Source organism: Botrytis byssoidea (genome assembly GCF_014898295.1).
Source record: "Botrytis byssoidea strain MUCL 94 chromosome Unknown BBYS_006, whole genome shotgun sequence".
In the NCBI taxonomy this organism is placed as follows: Eukaryota; Fungi; Ascomycota; class Leotiomycetes; order Helotiales; family Sclerotiniaceae; genus Botrytis; species Botrytis byssoidea.
Genome location: NW_024065847.1, coordinates 1,303,339 through 1,322,703, shown reverse-complemented (window position 1 = coordinate 1,322,703; position 19,365 = coordinate 1,303,339). Strand labels below are relative to the sequence as shown.

General features: G+C 42.0%; 6 protein-coding genes across 6 annotated transcripts; 2 read left to right on the top strand and 4 right to left on the bottom strand.

The window, feature by feature from the left end:
• Window positions 1-649: 649 nt before the first annotated feature.
• Window positions 650-3,162, top strand: EAE97_003840 (uncharacterized protein; the record flags this gene model as incomplete). Its single annotated transcript, XM_038874352.1, has 3 exons — window positions 650-854; window positions 910-1,292; window positions 1,369-3,162. 3 exons carry the CDS (start codon window positions 650-652, stop codon window positions 3,160-3,162), a joined length of 2,382 nt encoding a protein of 793 aa, XP_038734961.1.
• A 645-nt stretch (window positions 3,163-3,807) lies between these two features.
• Window positions 3,808-5,091, bottom strand: EAE97_003839 (uncharacterized protein; the record flags this gene model as incomplete). Its single annotated transcript, XM_038874351.1, has 2 exons — window positions 3,808-4,626; window positions 4,768-5,091. The coding sequence occupies 2 exons, from the start codon at window positions 5,089-5,091 to the stop codon at window positions 3,808-3,810; spliced, it is 1,143 nt and encodes a 380-aa protein (XP_038734960.1).
• A 458-nt stretch (window positions 5,092-5,549) lies between these two features.
• Window positions 5,550-7,693, top strand: EAE97_003838 (uncharacterized protein; the record flags this gene model as incomplete). Its single annotated transcript, XM_038874350.1, has 10 exons — window positions 5,550-6,019; window positions 6,075-6,092; window positions 6,165-6,231; window positions 6,281-6,344; window positions 6,391-6,574; window positions 6,627-6,738; window positions 6,794-6,893; window positions 6,956-7,423; window positions 7,482-7,553; window positions 7,617-7,693. The coding sequence occupies 10 exons, from the start codon at window positions 5,550-5,552 to the stop codon at window positions 7,691-7,693; spliced, it is 1,632 nt and encodes a 543-aa protein (XP_038734959.1).
• A 618-nt stretch (window positions 7,694-8,311) lies between these two features.
• Window positions 8,312-9,174, bottom strand: EAE97_003837 (uncharacterized protein; the record flags this gene model as incomplete). The annotated part of the gene is made up of 3 exons (XM_038874349.1): window positions 8,312-8,416; window positions 8,620-8,883; window positions 8,941-9,174. The coding sequence occupies 3 exons, from the start codon at window positions 9,172-9,174 to the stop codon at window positions 8,312-8,314; spliced, it is 603 nt and encodes a 200-aa protein (XP_038734958.1).
• A 2,282-nt stretch (window positions 9,175-11,456) lies between these two features.
• On the bottom strand, window positions 11,457-12,416 carry EAE97_003836 (uncharacterized protein; the record flags this gene model as incomplete). The annotated part of the gene is made up of 1 exon (XM_038874348.1): window positions 11,457-12,416. One exon carries the CDS (start codon window positions 12,414-12,416, stop codon window positions 11,457-11,459), a length of 960 nt encoding a protein of 319 aa, XP_038734957.1.
• Window positions 12,417-16,123: 3,707 nt separating this feature from the next.
• Window positions 16,124-18,643, bottom strand: EAE97_003835 (uncharacterized protein; the record flags this gene model as incomplete). Its single annotated transcript, XM_038874347.1, has 2 exons — window positions 16,124-18,236; window positions 18,333-18,643. 2 exons carry the CDS (start codon window positions 18,641-18,643, stop codon window positions 16,124-16,126), a joined length of 2,424 nt encoding a protein of 807 aa, XP_038734956.1.
• Between the last annotated feature and the right edge of the window lie 722 nt (window positions 18,644-19,365).

The window sequence follows — 19,365 nt, the reverse complement described above, 5'->3', positions numbered from 1 at the left end:
ATCTACCGCAAATCAGTGTATCCTCACTTTTTTTTCTAAATATTTGCCGAATTTCGATTGGACCGAATTGCATAGAATTCACTTGGTACAAGCTCAGTCTACTCTTCTCCTCTTCAGTACATCGAACCACACGGCTTTGGCTACTTCACATATGAATCCACAACTTACGAACCCACAATCTAGAGCATCTTCTCCTTTCTATTCTTCAACAAGCTACTAGCTAGTGTACAACTACTTTCAAAACAAGCGCGCATTTTGAAGCTCCCTCTCGAAAAATTCCCATACACGCAAGCCTGAGTCTACGATCTCAGTTATTGTCTATTTTCTCACCTTGCTGCCGCTCTCGTCAACCGTTACTCCAATATATCTCACTTTCACTCACTTTCCAAAAACGGATGCCCCTCAACTTTTCCTACCATCTCTATTCACTATCCTTAGCGTGAAAACGGAAGACTTCTCAATCTATTACTTTCCCACTTCCACCCTCTTTCAACCTTCTTAACTACAACCTCCACCTACCATACCTTCGTCGATCTATCTCGACTTTTCTGGATTCTTTCTATCCATTTCCTCTTTTGCTTTTCCATCTAGCTTTTTTTATCATTTACATGCTTCTACTTATTGATAACTTTACTCAAATTCTACAATCATGCCTCCAAAGGCCCCTCGTATGCAATACCAGCGAGGTGAGCAGGTCTTGCAGGTTGACGACCCCGGCAATCATGCTTTCAAAGCTCAACCTGTCAAGAACAGTAGGAAGAGACCAAATACAGCTCAGCCTTCCACTAAGAATGGTCCAATTGAGATTGACTCTGACAATGAGCATCCTCAACCATCCAAAAAACCTCGTCCAGGTATGCCCCAAATCCTTGCAATGCATTCGGAATTCAATCGCTAATCTCAGAATAGACACCCGTTCCTCCAAATCAAGAATCGCTGATGCCAAGAAAGGAAAAAACGTGGTTGAAAACATATCAGAGTCAGAAGACAATTCCCACCCAGAAGTCGTTCCTTGTGCAAATTTACCACTAAGAAAGCTTCTCAAACCATTTGCAGACCATGATGCAGACATCTACATCGCACTCATTCAAACAAAACCCGAGTATTCATTCAGGATGCACTCATATATACTGAGACGTGCCTCTCCGTGGTTCGCTGGACAGTTGCAGGAAACCGTGGTCAATGAGGTGGATGAGAAGTTAGCAGCTGGGATTACTGAAGATACTGGAATCAAATATAGATTTGAGCTTATGTTTGATGATCACCTTGGTTATCATACATTGAAGCGGGTGGTAAGTACTTTTTCTCGCTGTTTGAAACTCATGTACCTCTACGCTAGACTTGAGCACATGTAGCTAATATCTGCAGGGACTCACAATGTACAAGGAGCAACCTCAAGCTGTCATCAATAGAGCTATTCCCGATTCCAGCAATCGCTATGACGGCTATTTCTTCTCTGGCAATGTTTCATCAAACTCGCGTCAATCGTCTGTATTTTTGCCACCATACGATGGCTCGTGTGACGACATTGAAATGGCAAATACAATGGATGGTCCTAATTCATCTATTGCTTTTAATATTACCGATTTCCTTCCATCACTAAGCACAATTCCACCTACTCAAGACTCTATCAATGAGGTTGAAAAAGTGGATAATGGCATCAAGTTGGAAGATACCACTACTTCTTTGAATATTACCGAGGTCAATCTGCCAGCCCAGAACGATGTGACGGAGCAAATTGCTACACCACCTGCAAGTCCCATTAAAGTAATAACTGGAACTAATACAGACGTGATACTGTATCAAGGTCCACAGATCAACATACGCCCCCAGGCTGTCCTTGCAGATCAAATCATTCCAACAGTTGATACGCCTATCAAAGCAGAGATTAAATCCGAGAAACAAATGTTCTCGCCAAGTCTTCCAGAAGACATGTCGCCAGAAAGACAACTTGAAGTCCTTTCGAATGTTGAAGAAAAAGTTGATGAGCAATTACGCATTGAATTACAGGAAATTGAAGTGCCACAAGGTCGCCAAATCTCACCCGAAGAACAACTTCAGGTGGCTATCTCCATGGGGAATCCAATAGGACCTGAGATAAAAACCGAGGACACACAGCAAGCTACAATTTCGCTTTCGAAGCAGCAATGCAAGATTGATCCAATTGTTAAGGAACCGTCTGGCAATCATGTTATTGAGCAGACATTCATTCCCACCGCAGAAAAGCCAATCAACAATGTAACATGTCAAAAGCTAGCCCCTTTGAGGGGGGTTGAGCAAACAGTCCTCGATGCTTACCGTTCCCTTTTTCTGTGCTACTTTGGCTGTGCCCCCACAATTTCCACAACAAATGCAGCAACTGCAGCATCACAGTCCATGTTGTTGATAAAAATCGCCAATCGCTATGACTCAGTGAAGGTTGTTAGGCCTCACATAGTTGCAGCTCTCCTTTCTCTAGGACGTAGCCTATACGCATCTATTCGTCGCAATCCTCCTCAGTACCTACTTTTGGCAAACAAGCTTCAATGCGCTCCCATCTTTAAGGAAGCTCTCATTCATATCGTAGGACAATACCCCTCCTGGCCATGGCTCACTAAAGAGGATCGGATGAGTCAAGTTCTTGGCAAGGTCATTCAAATGAAGTTCGACGATCTCCAAGACATGAGATTCAAGATCAATGATGCACTTTTCCAGAGTTGTCTCGTGAAAGAAAAAGTGAGAGTTAGCATCAACAATTTTGATAAGTCAACCTTTGACATGTGGATCATTGTGCAGATCTGGCATGATTGGTTCTCTCAACAGTTACGCCAATGTAAGATGGTTCGACGCTATGAAAATCGGAGCGTGGAGAAGAACATGTATAGGCTTATTGCGCAAGGTGGTGAAGCGTACCTAGGTATCGACAATGTTATGGCAATGATTGAACCATTCAGAGCCGGTTTGGAGACCAGAGAGTGGGGACACTGGAAGAAAGACCAGGTTGAGTTGCAGTTGAATATGCTGAAGAAATATGCTTCAGATAACGTCAAGGGTTTGTTGGTCAATCAGTTGATGGGTGATACTGGCGGAAATGCTGGTGAAATCGAATATCTCACTTGCACCAACGTTCATGAGGATGAGTTGCCATGGGCTCAAGCACAAGTGGTTATCATTGAGGATTAGGGGTGAAATTTGGGACGAAGCAAATTAAAGGAATGAGTGCGGGGACCGAAAGCGATGACGGGGTTGCTTGCCACCGCGGAGGAATTCTGATGGTTGGAAGTTACTCGTGCGAACTGGTATCTTCATCCTATGAATATTCCAACGCGAACAAGAGTCGCCACATCTTTTTCATATTATTCATCTATCTTGCGAAGTATCGTTATTATTTTTCCTTTTTTTATTTACTTTCATTTGATGGGGATGGATGGAGATGAATGGAAAATGGGATATGACTTACTTATTATTTGCGAACACAATATCAGATATGAACTGCTTTTATCATAGCGGACAAAACGGACATGCACGAAAGGATCCCAGGGTGGAAATCAATAGCTGAGCAAGATACTTTTTAACAAAACAGACAAATGAATGACAATTTATTTTCAATATTATCATGATTTTGTTCCCTGAACTTGATCCTACTACGAATCATCCTAGATGTTACCTTCTGGACAGAGATAATACCATGTAGCACTGAATCTTCCAATGAACGCCCCTCTTCCATATGCACCAACCCTTTCCGTTGTAACCAGCTCGGAAAACGCCAATCCCGCTAGAATTTTATTTACACCCAACCTATTATAGTAATTTCGCATTCAAAGATGATCATTTCAAACTCCCGCCAAACAAATCTTGCTCTTCCTTTAGCCTCTGCTCCCGCTCCATTTTTCTCTTCTTGATAATCTTTTCTTCATCTTCTCCATCTTTGCCTTCTACTCCTTCCCTTTTCATTTTTTGTAGTCCAACTAGATCTGCTTTTTCGGGGTTTCTGCATTTCTTTAATTTCTTGACTAGGGCTTGGATTTCTTGTCTTTGTTCGGGAGTTTGTTCCTCGGGGATCGAGGAGAGTATTTGAGCGAGATTTTTTATCAAGGTGAAAAGCTTTTGGTAGGTAGATGTTGCGGTGTTTGTATCTGGATTCGAAGGATTATAAGATTTCAAAGCAAGGTAGAAGGTGGCTAAAGGGGCGGAAGCGAGATAGAGGGATGCGAACATTATTTGCGAGGGGGTATAGTGGAAATAGGAATCGCATAATAGCGCGCTTGTTTTGAGATAATGGCGTGCATGTCCGTGGCCTTCTAGTATTAAATTGTGCATATTTTCGGGTCGTTGGGATTCGAGTTCTGCGGGGATGGATACTTTGTGGGTGGAGATGGCGAGGAGTTCCATGATGGCTCCTTCGAGACCACGGTAGGGGTGGCGGATGTCGAATTGGAAACGGAGGCCTTGGGTTAGGAGGAATTCTGAGGAGAGAATCTCTTCGGTGGTGGTTTTGCCTATGTCGCTTGCGAATCTGGTGATGCGGAAATAGTGGTTTTCAGTTTTGGTGGCGAAGAAGAGGGCGGTTTTGAGGATGGTCGTGGGGGTGTAGGTCATTAGGCTATGGCTTATGTAGAAGCGCCGGATATATTGGATTGCTGTGGCCTAGAGTGCAAATAGATGTTAGAGATGTTTGGAGCAAAGACAACTTGCGCATATGGCAGTGCAGCAGACGTTACCACCATTCCGTATAGAAAAATAGCCGATCAACTAAAACTAAAAAACCTCCGTAAGAGAAGAACATACCTTGACCTCAATCGGCACACCTAAATGATCCCCCAGCTGCAGCGTTTGTCTACAATAATAGTCCAACAACTTCAATTCCTCATCTACCGTCAAACAATCCACTTCTCCATCCGTTAGGGCAGTACTAGCAGATCTGCTATTCTCTGCTTCACTATTATCATTTGAGGATGCCGCACGAGCTTCTCTGGCGCGTCGAACAGCATCTCGAACTTGGGTTATGGCTAGGGCATTTGTGCTTTCGCGCAAGGAACGAAGTGCGGACGGTGTGTATGACCAGTGACGATATTGAGTGGAAGTACGATAGCGAGCGTCTTCGGTAGACATGGTGAATTTTTGTGAAAATTAGTGGGAGTGGTTATGGCGCATGGTTGAACTGGGAGGTTATTGATATGAAGGAACTCGGAGTTCATTCATGTCTATAATTTGTGAGGTGGGAGCTTGGTGCAGGGATAGTGGAAATACTTTAATCCGTTGATTGGCTGGCTGGACGTTGTGCATCTTTTGAAATGCTTGCAGGGACTTGATAATTACAGCTCATTTAGTAAAATAGCATAAATGTAGAAGAGTTCATCAAGACTTCTATTACTGTCCATTAAAAGATAAATATACAAATGTGACATGTCAATTCCGTTACCTATCATATACCATATTCCTATCACACGGCAATCCGAGCCGAGGCACATTCAAGGTATATGACAAGATGCAAGCTTCAAAGACATCCATTTTGATAATGATATTTCGTGAATCTGTCATGATACAAAACAACTGAAGACTTTGCCAATATGTATCGCTCCATCATTCGGGTCCAGCGAGTCGGTCGTTTGGCTTCTCGTCGCTATTACAGTAGAGGACCTAAGATAAGTCACGATCCCACTTTATCGACAAAAGATGAAGACAGCAACACGCGGACAAAGGGTTTAAATATTCAACGTACTACACCGAGCTCACCTGGAGTTCAAGACAATGCGTATCCTTCATATAAACGTTCCAGTGGCCAGTTTGTTTTCAATGCCTCCCATGGCCCACCTGTACCTTTGCGAAGGAAAACTCGTCCTCCAACTTTCATACGGCCTCTTCTCAGTGCTGAACTTTCCGCGCAGGAAAAGGCAAATCAAGAGTTGATAAACTCGGCTGCTGATCTTGGAGAGGAGATTGTTCATCCAAACTTAGGAAAAGGTTATCGAGAGAATCTTCGCTTGCTCGATAATGGAGCATTCATGCCAATCAATTTTGCTGAAGGTCCGGATTCGGTGTAGGTTCAATCAGTCAAGTTTGTTCCTGATTTTGAACGCTAACATATTTAATAGTCCACGTCGATGGCTAAGGTAAGAGAAGACGAAATTTGTTCAAGCATTCATTGTATTGCCTTCTTGAGAGCTAATCTGATGATGTTCTAGAGACAATTGTCGTTGTGCAAAGTGTAGACGTCCTGATACTATGCAGCGAGAAGTAAACATTTTCTCGGTAAAATATCCTAATGACCATTACGGGCTATTGTCTGACAACTCATTAGTCGGACCTCAAAGTCCTTCCGGATTCTATCAACAAAGCCAAAAAGGATGGCCTTGAAGTAACCTGTATGCACTCTTTCTTGCATATCTTTTCATTGCTAATATTCCACAGGGCTGGATAGCGCAGATAACGATGTTAAATCAGATCATGTTACTGTTTACCCATGGGACTGGCTCCACAAACATCAAGTTTACCGCGACGCAAAGAAGTTCCAGTCTCCCAAAGCTTCAATTGTCAGTGTGACTCGGGAAGGAAACTTTTCAGCGGAAGCAGAAGTTCCAATACCTGACCCAGAGTAAGTACACCCCAATTATCATTCTCGAAATTTTTCTGAAATCCTTTGGTAGTAGCCACGAAGTTGTTCTTTGGGATTCGCTTATTGGGAAAAGTCCACCTACTGTCAACTATGAAGAAGTCATGGCAAGTGAAAATGGTGTAGGAAAGTGGACACGCATGATTGTAAATCCTCAAATTACTCTGAGCTTATACGGAATAAGTTGCTGATTTTACCCAGCACAAATATGGGTTCTGTTTCGTAGATGGGGTTCCAGTATCTCCTGAAAAGACTCAAGAGCTTCTGGAACGCATTGCTTTCATTCGGCCAACACATTATGGTAACGCCTGTTCATTTCCATTATAGTACAAATGATTTTCACAAATTAACTAACGCCTTTAGGTGGCTTCTATGACTTCACATCCGATCTAACGATGAAAGACACAGCTTACACCAGCGAAGCTATCGGTCCTCACACCGATACAACATACTTCACCGATCCCGCCGGCCTCCAGATGTTTCATCTCCTTTCTCATACTGAAGGAACGGGCGGTGAATCTCTCCTCGTAGACGGCTTCTGGGCCGCTCGCTTACTACGCACTCGCCACAAAGATGCTTTATCTAAGATAGCAGTCCCTTGGCATGCTAGTGGTAACGATGGCATTAACATCACTCCAAATAGGCCATACCCCGTTCTCACCATGAACACAAATCGTGCTGCAACTCAGATTAGATGGAATGAGGCAGATAGAGGAACTATTCATCCTGGATACTCCCAGGAGTGGTACGAAGCAGCGAAAGCATACAGTGATCGGGTTAATGACTCGAAGCTACAGTATTGGTCGCAGCTCGTACCTGGGCGCGCTTTGAGTGAGTACATCAGGCATTCATTGATGAAGTTTCCAGATGACTGACACTCAAGCCGCAGTTTTCGATAATTGGAGAGTTCTTCACGGAAGATCGGAATTCACGGGTAAAAGACGTATATGTGGTGGATACAGTGAGTTGAATTTCTTTCAAATATATTTCTTCTTGTGTAGGCAGAGATGCTAACAAAACACAGTTAATCGTGATGATTATGTTTCGAGATATTTGAACACAAATTTCACTCGTGAACAGATCTTGGAGAAGATACTATGATTTCGGGTATCATGGCTTCTCCATCTATTCTTGTTTTGAGAAAGGATAAGAGTGTAGCGACCGACTAGATAAATGATGCCTTATCTCCTCAATGTACGTGGCAAACTACTACCAGATAGATTATCAATGCCGAGATTGATTCTGAGTAGAGTATGGAGATGCGCAAGATTTTGTAAGAATCAATAAGTATTCAATGAATCAATTCACTTACCGTCTACGATGATTTTTCACCTGAAGCATTTACTCATGAGGGGGTACACTCGAATTTAGGATAATGAATTTCAGCGTAAGTCTTTTTTTCACAGGTTCTAAGATCAAAGCCTCCGATGATATTGTATTCATCAACATCGACAAAATTCTGTCATCAGTTTCTCGCTTCAATTCTCGAAGCTTCGGAATACCATCAATCTGCAGTCACAGGTTGAAGTGTCAATCATTTCTCATTATTGCATTATACTCTGAAAATTTTGGGGAAAAACGCTGTCTCATCATGCTATTTCTATCATGAACCTATCCTGAGATAATTCCAGTATTTCCTTCCCTCGCTAGTATTGCTTGGCCTGATCTTCCAACCCTTTCTTGAAGCCGGAGCATCTTTTCCGCTTTTACAAAGCCACCCTATTCCTCTCTTTCCTTCTTTATTTCTGGAAGAATACTTTGCGAATGTTCAGATGATTTTCTATCTAAATCGAAGAACTTCTCATCTATTCCAAGGTGTTTGAGCTGTAGTGATGGTTGTAAGTGATTTATATGAGAGATGACGGGTTCGTGAACATATGTAATGACTTGAAAAATCGGTGCCGCAATGTTCTGAATGGCTCAACATAAAACAGAAGGCTTGTTCCAACATTCAAGAGAAGCCAAAGAGTGAGATCAAACAGTCACAGAAGGCTCTCTTGCTATGAAGGAGAGTCAACAATGCTTACCTTCGCATCAATCCTCTTTTCTCTCTCCACCAAACACCTCTGCTTATCATTATACTCTCGAAAAAAAGACTGCTCCCTATTCTTAGCTGCCATAAACTTTCCATTCAGCATCATACTCTTCTTATTAAAACGTTCTGTCGCCGCTCTGGCGTTTCGTAAACTCTCGTTAAACGCCTTGACCGTTGTGCTGAATCTAGATTGCTCGGCTCTGAGTATACCTAGCTTTCTTTCGTTCTCCAGCTCCATATTCTTGAAAGTTCGGAGCTAGCGGAGGAGTTAGTTACGATCTGTTGTATATGCATCTTGTGTACCATTCATTACCTCGTCTTCAAGCTCTATTTTCGCCTCTTCGAACTCGTGGACTTGTTTTTGATGATCCTCTTGCAGTTTCTTAAATTCAGCTTTCTGGAATTCAAGATCTTCGTATCCCTTAACGATCGAGTGGCCTCGTTCATTCTGTCTGTCGTCGTCGCAGGTTTGACTACCTAGCGGAGCTTGTTCATCTAGAAACATTCGGTCGTCCAGCGGTACTCGATCCATATCGCCAAACCCCATGTTTCGATCGTTGATTCGTGTCGTTTTGTGACAATAAAATCTCACAACCCAATATTCCCCCCAGCTGCCTTAACTTTCAACATGAGGACGAAGCTCCGGCTCAACACCAAGATTGCAATACTAATCCTCGCGAATCTTTTCAGCTCGAGGGATGTAAGTGGTTCGTCTATTGGTAACCCGTCGATAAAGATAAGAGAGTAAATGGTCCACATAAAAAAGTCTCTGTATTGTTGAATTGCGGAATGAAAATAGGGGTGCGAAAACTATGTTAAAGATTAGATTTTTTATCATGGAGGGATCGGGCATTTACTTAGAATATACTGTGTTATGAGATTGATATCGTGTTTTTGGTTTTTACTTTGTTCAAGAGACCTGCTATGGTTGTGATAGAGTGGATGTTTTTCGATGCTGGGATACGGAAGGAGCAAGTACGGTTGGTTGTGCCTGTTCATATCTCGTCCTATTTACCTCAATGTAGAGATTTTGGGAAATGGCAATTTAGACTGCTTCCCACCTCCTAGAAGCACGAGATGTGATTGAGGGCCCTTTCCAAGTACTTACTTTGCATGTCAAGCTGGCGCTTTCCAGAGCTCTCTGTATTTCTTGTTGACTTTTAGACATTATCTTCTACCATACGAAAAGCTGCTTTTTATCATCAAATAAAAATAGTCATGGTACCTATACCTATACTCCAATCTTCTAAGATCTACCAGCTCTGGATCTCTGGTTAATTGATCAGTGCAAGAAAGGGCTGTATTCAGAGTTTATTTGCTGGGAATCATAAGAAATCTTGTTGAGTGGCATCATTTTTGAGAAGAAGATGAGACAATTTACATTCATTTTGCTACCAACAAATACATCACAATATCGTAAACACAAAAAGCTCTTCACTATCATTCCTTGAAAATGCACATCTTTCTCGAACATTGAAAACCACACAGTTCCATCATACGTAAACCCAAACCGTCTGTCAAGAAATCAGCAATGCATCCAGCATGATAAAGGAGCCCACACTTACTCTGTCTAAATTCGATGTCGAAAATTCAACGTATTGATTAGATCACTTAGCTCCTCATTTGAGGGTTCCCAGCTAGCACGAACGAGGACGTGTGATCAAAGCTAGCCGCCCTATAGACAAATTAGAAGTTAGACGAGTGGATATACTTATCGAATTGAACCATTTTTCCTTCCCTGACCAGCTCTCATGAAGCCCCATCGAGTGAGCTTCCAATGAGGCTGTCCTGATCCCAGCCCAGCCAAGGAGATATCGCCAAATCACTCCCTAAAAGAAGTGAAAAGCAGGACAGCACAAGACCGAGGGTTATAGCATGAACAGGTCACTGAAGCGAAAGTGTTCGACAAGCGTTCCCACAAGAGTCGAGTGTGTCAAAATAATCCCGTCGAGTAACTGGACGGGCACAGTGTAAATCCATCGAATGCATTGGAGATCCTAAAAGATTCTCCATTATGTGCAGATTCGAAGTGGATAAGAGGGCGAATTCAAAATGTTGTAGAACAACAAATTGGTGAAGGTGGTGTGGACGGATGTTGATCATGAAAGAATCTCTGCTTGTCGTCTCGAGAGCAGCAGAGGGCGCATTCTTCCTTGACCAACGAAGTGGTGTGTGTGAGAAGTAAAGATATGGTGTGATGTGAATCATTTGATATGATAATATAATAATCTAACCTGTGACCTGAGACCTTTCCTGAAATATGGTGGTGAAGCCGTAGTCGATCGTCGTCGATCGTCGTAGTCGTTGAGGTCAGGGGACCGCTCGATGATTCGTGGGTTCGCGTTGGGGATACTTCAAAGTGATTAGCAGCTGACTTAGATGTGGAAAGAGAATAGAGATAAAACTTACCAGTCATTCCGAAGGTTATGATCTATAGTCGAACGACCACAGCTCGTACGTATGTCTCTAATCTGTAAACCATTAACGAGCAAAAGTAAGGTAAGATGGGATTTTTCAATCCCATTAAAAGAAAAACTCCCCCATCCCCCATATTCCCCAAAATAATGACAAAGGAAATAAATATATACAAGATGCGATGTTCGCTTTTTTGGTGATTATTTTGTGATACCTTGAAGGATAGATAATTGGGTTACCAATCCAAAGATCCATTCCAACAATGCCTTTATTTTAATATTTTTTTGACGATGGCTTATTAGGCACATCTATTTTAGTTGAAACAAAAGAAAAGAATACTAACCTCGAGTCCGGGGATTCCAGGAAAGGCCAAGGTCAGGTCACAGGTTAGTAGTTAATAGCAGATACAATGCATCAATTCCCACCATGAAGGATGCAGTTGTATCGACTATATTGGTCCCTGCCGACATGTTTAGAAAGAGCATCTGGATCATCTGACTCGAGCACATCATCAGAGAAATCGACTTCAGGATCGCAAAATCCTTCAATCACACTCTCTCTGCACTGTCTACACAGTGTGTGCTCTTTGCAGCGATCCCATCTGCTCTGTTCTTCAGGGGGATAGTAAAAACTATCCTGTTTAGTAAACCATCCAGTAGGCTTGCCTTGCTGATCCATCTCCTCAATAATGGGAAATTTCTCATGGGGCATCGACCTAGCCCCTGCAAATCTCTCACGAAAGCAATCCATGTCCTTCTCAACCACGTAAGTGGCGATCTGACCACGAATGCAATCGTTGCTTGGTCCTACAAAGCGAACTCTTTTCGCAAAGCGATTAGAGGAGCTCTTGAAGCAGGACTTCAGCTGAGAGACCATTGGGGCATCTGTCATCTCGACTTCCATCGAAACAACATCAGAGATTTCGGCATATGCCGACGCAACTTCAATTGGAACAATGTCAGCCGGGGGAGGGATGACAGATTGGATGGCTTCGAGAAGTTGCGCGCCAGCAACAGAAGCCAAACTGATAGTGACCTTGGGTGTTTGGCGAGAAGGTCTTCTATAAGTTGGCTTTTTCTCCGAGACAGAAGGAGAAGACGATCTAACAAAAGTCTTTCTCTTCTTCTCTGGAGAAGAAGGTGCGACCACGGAGGAGCCGATAAGCTCTTCAAGTCTATTTCTCTTCTTTACAGAAGGAGAAGCAACGAGTGGGGCTGCTTGGGGCTTTGGAAGCACCTTGATTTTAGGTAGAAGAGGGGCAACCTGGATGACAACAGGTGCGGCCTCGATAACAACTGGGTTGTTGATGATGTAATAGCAGACAGCAACCACGAGGGCTGTGCCTACGAAGGTGAGAATATCTGTGAAAGACATTGCAACGATTGATGTTAGAACAAAAATCGGCACGCCGATGTAGATATATAGAAAGTGAGGTAAGAGGTAAGAGGTAAGGTGTTGGTAAATAGATGGGTATCGATGAGGTGGTAGCTCAAAGATAAAAGCAGTAAGAAGTCAGAGTATGCAGTAAAGTAATTGGATTGAAAAATCAAAGTTATCAAAAGCGCATACGATGGAGAGAGAAGAAAAAAGAGAAGAAGGGAAAGAAGAGAGGGTAGCGACGTGAGTATAAAGGATACAAAGACAGACAACGCTATAATCGAGTGATCTGCTAGTTGATTGGTGTCAATGTTGTTTACGTCAGTAAACGTTTTTTGAATTTGGCACCTACGAGAGAGGTTTTTGGTCTCATGGCAACCACGAGATTTTTACCTAGCAACCAAACCATATCTGGTAAATTCGGATGATAGTCTTTCTATTCTTCTATGTGAAATTATGAACTAGATATTGATCATCTTACTGATATCTCCAAGGGTGCTGATGGTCATCACCACGTTTCGTTCCTGTCAATCTATCATGTCTATATAGGTGATTAAGGCGCCTCAAAAACAATATCATATTAACATCTGACTGAGACCAAGGAATATTAGATTCCTTCTTCCCTTCGTTAATCTAGTAGTATATTCAATACATACGTTTATAAAGACACCTATGTATACACAGTAAGAAAGCTTATATAGACATATCAATAAAGCTACCCGACAAGCTAAAAATTAAACCTCCGCCACAAGGCTAAGATAAAATAGTACAACTAATATCATTTAGATCAAGCTTTAGACTTGTTGATATCATCATGATCAAACATCTTGCACGGATTGATCTTCAGACCAACGACGAAGAATAGAAGCTCATAGATCTCAACGCTTCAGAATTGAACCAGATTGATATGTCAGAATGAATTGACATACCCAAAACTATAATCCAGTTCACTTCATAATTGTTTTCCCTGTGATGTCTCATAGAGCTTGCAATATATTCTTCATACATACAGAGTGTAGAGCGCAATCAAAATCTACATTAGTTCTAACAACTATACCAGTAAAGAAACAAACTACAAACCCTACACCTGTCAAACATAGTAAACACACTAAAATAAGGTTCAGTCCTCCATTTTAGCTTACCATCTGAAGGCTGCAAGAGCCGATCAGGATCTAGTTCACACCACAAGCCGCAAACTTTAGATCCAAGCGAAAGCTTAAATCTACAACAACAAATGTTTATCAGATCTTTATAATGACGTGTAGCACGAACACTTAGCAGAGGATGATATCAAATAGGTACTAATAATCTACTACCCTCGTTCTGTATCACAGAACCTTTTTCATAAATCCTGATAAGTCATAGTTGGCATCAGAAAACTTGACATGCGACATGAAAAATCACTAGTTTCAAAAACTACAGTACTCAAACAAGAAATAACTTCCACAATCTCTATATGAACTACAGTACATTAAACGAAGGCAATAAGACCTAACACCGCGGTACGAAACCTCGGAAAATCAAATCTAGATGTTTAAAATTGAGTTCTCTGATTCTGTAATGGTACAAAAACGAAATCAAATGCCAAGACTATTAGACATGCAACAGTATGAAAAATTAATAAAGCCACTAACCAAAAGTATCACAGGAGCTAAGTCAATGCTAATATATTCATATATGCAACAAATTGAAAGAACTAGTCAGTAATGTTGAAACTGTGGTTGTACAGACAAGCTAGTAGAGGATTTGATTTTATATCGAGATCGATGGGTTTGCAATAGCAAGTAGGATGTTAAACTGGTAATGAGAAAGCTGTGAGTACTTTTAGATGATTCATTACTTTTTGCATTAATCGTTGCTCTCTTTTTGGGAGGTTCATTCATTCCATGTACGTATTTCATTGTGGCGTACTGCGATGCTCTATCTTTGAAATCGAAATTGAGAACTTCGAGACTACCCACATGAATATATAACCACATAATTCATACAGCTTCTACAAGAAGCACAGAACAAGAGAAACGAAGGTGACTCATCTATCGTAAATCCTATTCTCTAAATCCAATCACTATAAAACATTCTCGCTTCCAGGAACAGATCTCTGTATATGATCACCACCACCCAAATGTTGATTCAAGATCACTCAAATTCTCCAACGTGCTGAGTGTTCTCTTAGTTCTATCATTGATATTCCGATTTCATGTAATTTGTACTATATGTAACTAATATCTAAGCACTTGGCTATTCGGTAGAGATATAACATGGTATAGTAACGCGGTATCCTCGCCGTCAAGTAACTCCACAAGATCAGGAACATCGATACAACCTCAAAGAAGAAATTACAGAATGAGACAAGATACGAGAATATAGAAGGAAAGAGAATACATATCAAATCTGAAAGCCGAACAGATTCGAAAAATCAAGAAATATTGATATACTGAAATGAAAATATCATCATGATAATCTGTGTCTGCAATATCAGGAATGAGGTTTCTTTGGAAATCAGGAATCAAAAATCAAATAACACATGACAAAAGAGAATGAACACTCTATATCCTTCTCATAACTTCACAGGGACTAGAAAGCATATACTCAAGAAACCTCGCTAATCAATCCCATACATATATACCCACTCTCTCACATCACATCGTATCACCTCTCCACCCAAATCCTCAACCCTCCCACCCCTCACAACCTACAATCCACACACAGTCTTCACACATGAACGAAACATAACCAGTCCCCCATCCATCCCATTCCCACAAACAATCTCCCATCTCGCACCCACCACCTAACACTCTACCAGTTCTCACTCACATCCCCCACCCTACTAGGTATTTCCCTCTCTCTACCAATACAAATTCGCCAGCCCGACAACCAAGTTCCAATTCCCATCTATCTATCCATCTATTGATCTATCCATCCACATCTCCCATGCAATTCAATTCAATTCAACTCAATTCAATCAATGTATAATTCACTCCAGCCTCCCCTTGCCAACACAGCTTGCCTCCTTCAAAATATCCATGGCTCCCGAGGTCTTCTACATACCACCGTCCTCCCACTCCATTCATTCCATTCTCCGCAATCAAAATCAAAATCAAAATCAAACCCCCATTCATTAGTAGCCATTCCATTTACCCCTCTATCTCTCTATCCCTCTAGGGGTGAGAGTAATCAGGTAATATGTCGATATATGAGATGAGATAACCAACTGTTTCAACTTACTAACTTACACACCATCCCATCTCAACCCATCTCAACCCAACCCCTCCCACCTCATCAATTCACCCATCAAAAAGCAAGCCGATCAATGAATCAAATTTTTTTTGATTCTCTAGATAATTCCAGGATATCATATCATACCATATCGCATCTTATCTTATCTTATCTTTAAATAAGTTAAAACTCCTATCCATCCATCCATCCATCCATTCCATATGAAATAGGATTTTTACCACCCCATCAACGCCTGCCTACCTAGATAATTTATCTACCATGAAACGCCATGCTCATCCATCCGTCCATTACCTAATGCCATAAATTCAAGATGTTCCTATCATCTCATCTCATCTCATCTCATCCTTTTTCATTCCATTCCATCCCATGCCATGCCATCACTCTCTACCCAATTAAGATCCACTCAAGACTTCATCCATCCATCCATCTATGCATACCATTCTACCATCCCAACCCAATCAAACCCCTCAATAATGCCAAAGAATTTTCTGACTCAAAACCCTCGCCCCCAGCATTTCAAATTCCTTCTGCCCAATCCAACTCTCATGCATTTTCATTCTCGCAAACACACTGGCGCCTTTCCAAACCACCACTTGCCCATCCATTTCCCTCGGACTCGTTCCTACCAAGATTCTCTCCGCCAAATCTGGTCTCTTTTTCTGAAGTCGATCTTCGAGGAACGGTCCGAAGCCAGGAGTCTTTGCACCACCGCCTATTAACATGATACCGCCATAGAAATCTCGCGCTTTCTTCTCATCATGTTTAGCAGCGTGGGTGATGGATGTGATGATTGCTGTGTCTAAAGCAGAGATAGGTAGGACAGAATCACGTTCGATGGCGAGATCTTTGGCGGTGCGGGCGTGAACATCGACAAACATACCTGCGGGAGGTATGGGTGTTGTACCACTATGGGTACCATTAGTACCATTTGTGGGACCAGGGGAGCCGGCTGTATGTCCATTGTTTCCAAAGACAAATGGGGCTGGAGCTGGAGCTGGCGTGCTTGCACCCTCAGGAGCAGGCGAAGCTGCAGCGGATGTAACGCTAGAATGTACTGCATTATCTGGATCTATACGAAGTAGGTTAAACGGGTTGGGCTTTTCTTTTTGTGGTGTAGAGAAGGACACATCGGCCATCCCATTAGATAAGAAATTGTTAGGATTATAGCCGTTGGCATTAGTTGCGATAGAAGGTTTAATAGCGGCCAGAATTGCAAGCTGAGCTGAAGATGTAGGGTCATCGGGTGTGTCGATATCATAAGCATTGTATGATCGATCCAAGAGCTTGCGACGGCCGTTCAATTTGTCACTATTATCAAATATCGACGGATCGTAAAAGCCCATAGGAGCAAGAATAACCTCATCATATGTTTTGAAACCATATTTATGAGTAGGTTGATTTGGTGCGCGGAGATGAAAATTGTAAAGCTGGACAGATATCTCAGCTTGATTCATGGTGCAGTACTTAATCTTTAATTCCTCCGCGAGAAGAAAGTCGTAACGTCGTTTAAGATTTATGTCGGCATACGGAAAGTGATCATAGAGCATCATTTTGATGAATGTTTCAGTAACATCATAACCTCCATACTTGAGGTTGACTCGAGAATCCTCTATGCACATACCATCCTCTACACAGCAAATTGATGTCTTTTGTGCTCCAACATCAACTACACAAGCACTTGTATAACCGGCTCCAAATGTAGCAGCGTGACTTTCTTGTACAAAGGCGACCTGCTTGAACTCAAATCCTCGAAGGCACATATCCAACATTTGTTCCAGATATTTCTTGTCGTAGAGATCCGGTACCACCATTACACAACTATACTGATCCCACTCACTACTTTTATCAAGACCCAGATCTCTTCTCATGGCCTGCTCAATGATTGTTTCGAAATCATCAAACATGGCTTCACGGACGTTGTAATCATTCTCATGGAACCATCCATGTTGCATAGGCCAAAATAATCTATATGGTGGATCCGAATTGTCTGCTATACGTTGCGCATCGGGGCCTGTGAAAGTCGTTTTTGTCCCTTTGACGGTATCTGTCCATTCCATTCGAAGTGGATCATTGTGTTCTGGAATTTTTTCTGGTTCCATACGGCGATTGTAATTGACAACCAACTCTTTCGAATTCGGCAATACCTTGCGCCTATTTGCACGCATATCCACCTTCAAATCAGCACATTGTTTGTTATATTTTTTCGACCACTCCTCCCCAAATTGTTGCTCTGGTGGAAGTTCAAAATCCTGACGCTTGGGTCGAGGTTCGTATTCTTGCGACTCTGTAACGGGAAACCTTTCCGCAATTGCCATTATGACCGTCTTTGGGAGAGCATCATTGGCCAAACCAATGCGCAAATTTTGACTTCCAGGGTGAATGACGATAATCTTCGACGCAGCTAACTCATCGGTAACATCTGTGTCTTCTTCATCTTCATCCATGGGTAGTGGTACATCGGCAGTTCCTGTGCGCGCAAGAGCTCTGTCTTTATTTTTGGCATCGCGGATGAGTTTCTCTTGATTGGCTTCATTTTGCAGACGTGATGCAAGCAATTGATCATCGCGTTTTCCGAATTCTCTACAAATTATAAGTTAATGGAAGGTAGAGATTGAATGGGAAGAATTGGGAGAAATCCAGAACGTAGGGCAAGAAGCAAGAAAGTGAGATACATACGTGTAATAATTCTTCTGATTAATTGGGAAGGCTTCTGGCCAACTGGTTTGTTTCAATCCATTATCTGTTCGCTCTAGACCTTCTTCCCGCATCAACGTCCTTCCCGATTTCTTTCCGCCGGCCATTTCGATAGAATCGAGATCGAAGTTGAGTTTCTCGAAATCGAGGCCTCCTTCGCGATGACAATGTGCACGGATGCGTGTTGTGTGTGTAGCTCCAGGGCGATGTGATTCAAACGGCACAGTGGATGTTAGTCGAAGGTTTGATGGGAGCGATGATTTTTGTGTAGCCTCATGGTTATCGTGAACCATAGCTAATGGCAATATATTGGGCGGTGAAGTGTTTGATGATGAAGCTTGCTGATTGGATGTTACCCGAGAGACAATGTAGCTTGGAGACAAGATCTGGTCAGGTGATCAGTAAAACGTGAAACTATTCAGACATTTACTTGAGCGCAATGGGATGAGAGATTGCGATCTACAATGTAGTGTTCAAAGACTTTGAAATGCAAATTCACTCCTTTACACTTTCAATTTACTTTCTAAACTCTATCTTATCTTGTTGTACTATTATTATCTACTGAATGGAAGGAACGTATGCACCCTTTCACCCCAAGGTCCTTCCCCAACATTAAGGGTCTGGATCAGAGAATCATACGGTATCAACGAAACCTGGATATCTAGAGGCAAGAGGATAGATGATTTCTTGTGGTATATGAAATGTCGAAAATACTCTCTACAAAGTCTTCCTCGTACGCTCTGAAACATGTACATTAATAAGTTGTTCATATTCGTAGTACAAAAAATAGATGGATCTAGATGCAGTCCAATATGTTTAGCAAGATAGTATCAATTGCTCCAACCCACCCACAACCACAAAACCGCGATACATATATCCTCATAACATAATATTTGACTGCTCGATTTCTATGACTTGATGCTAAGAAAAGTATGTTGCTCTTATTCTAAATTATAGCGATTCGATGCAGTGTAATTACCGTACAATATATCTTTCGATGCAACTATGACTCTAA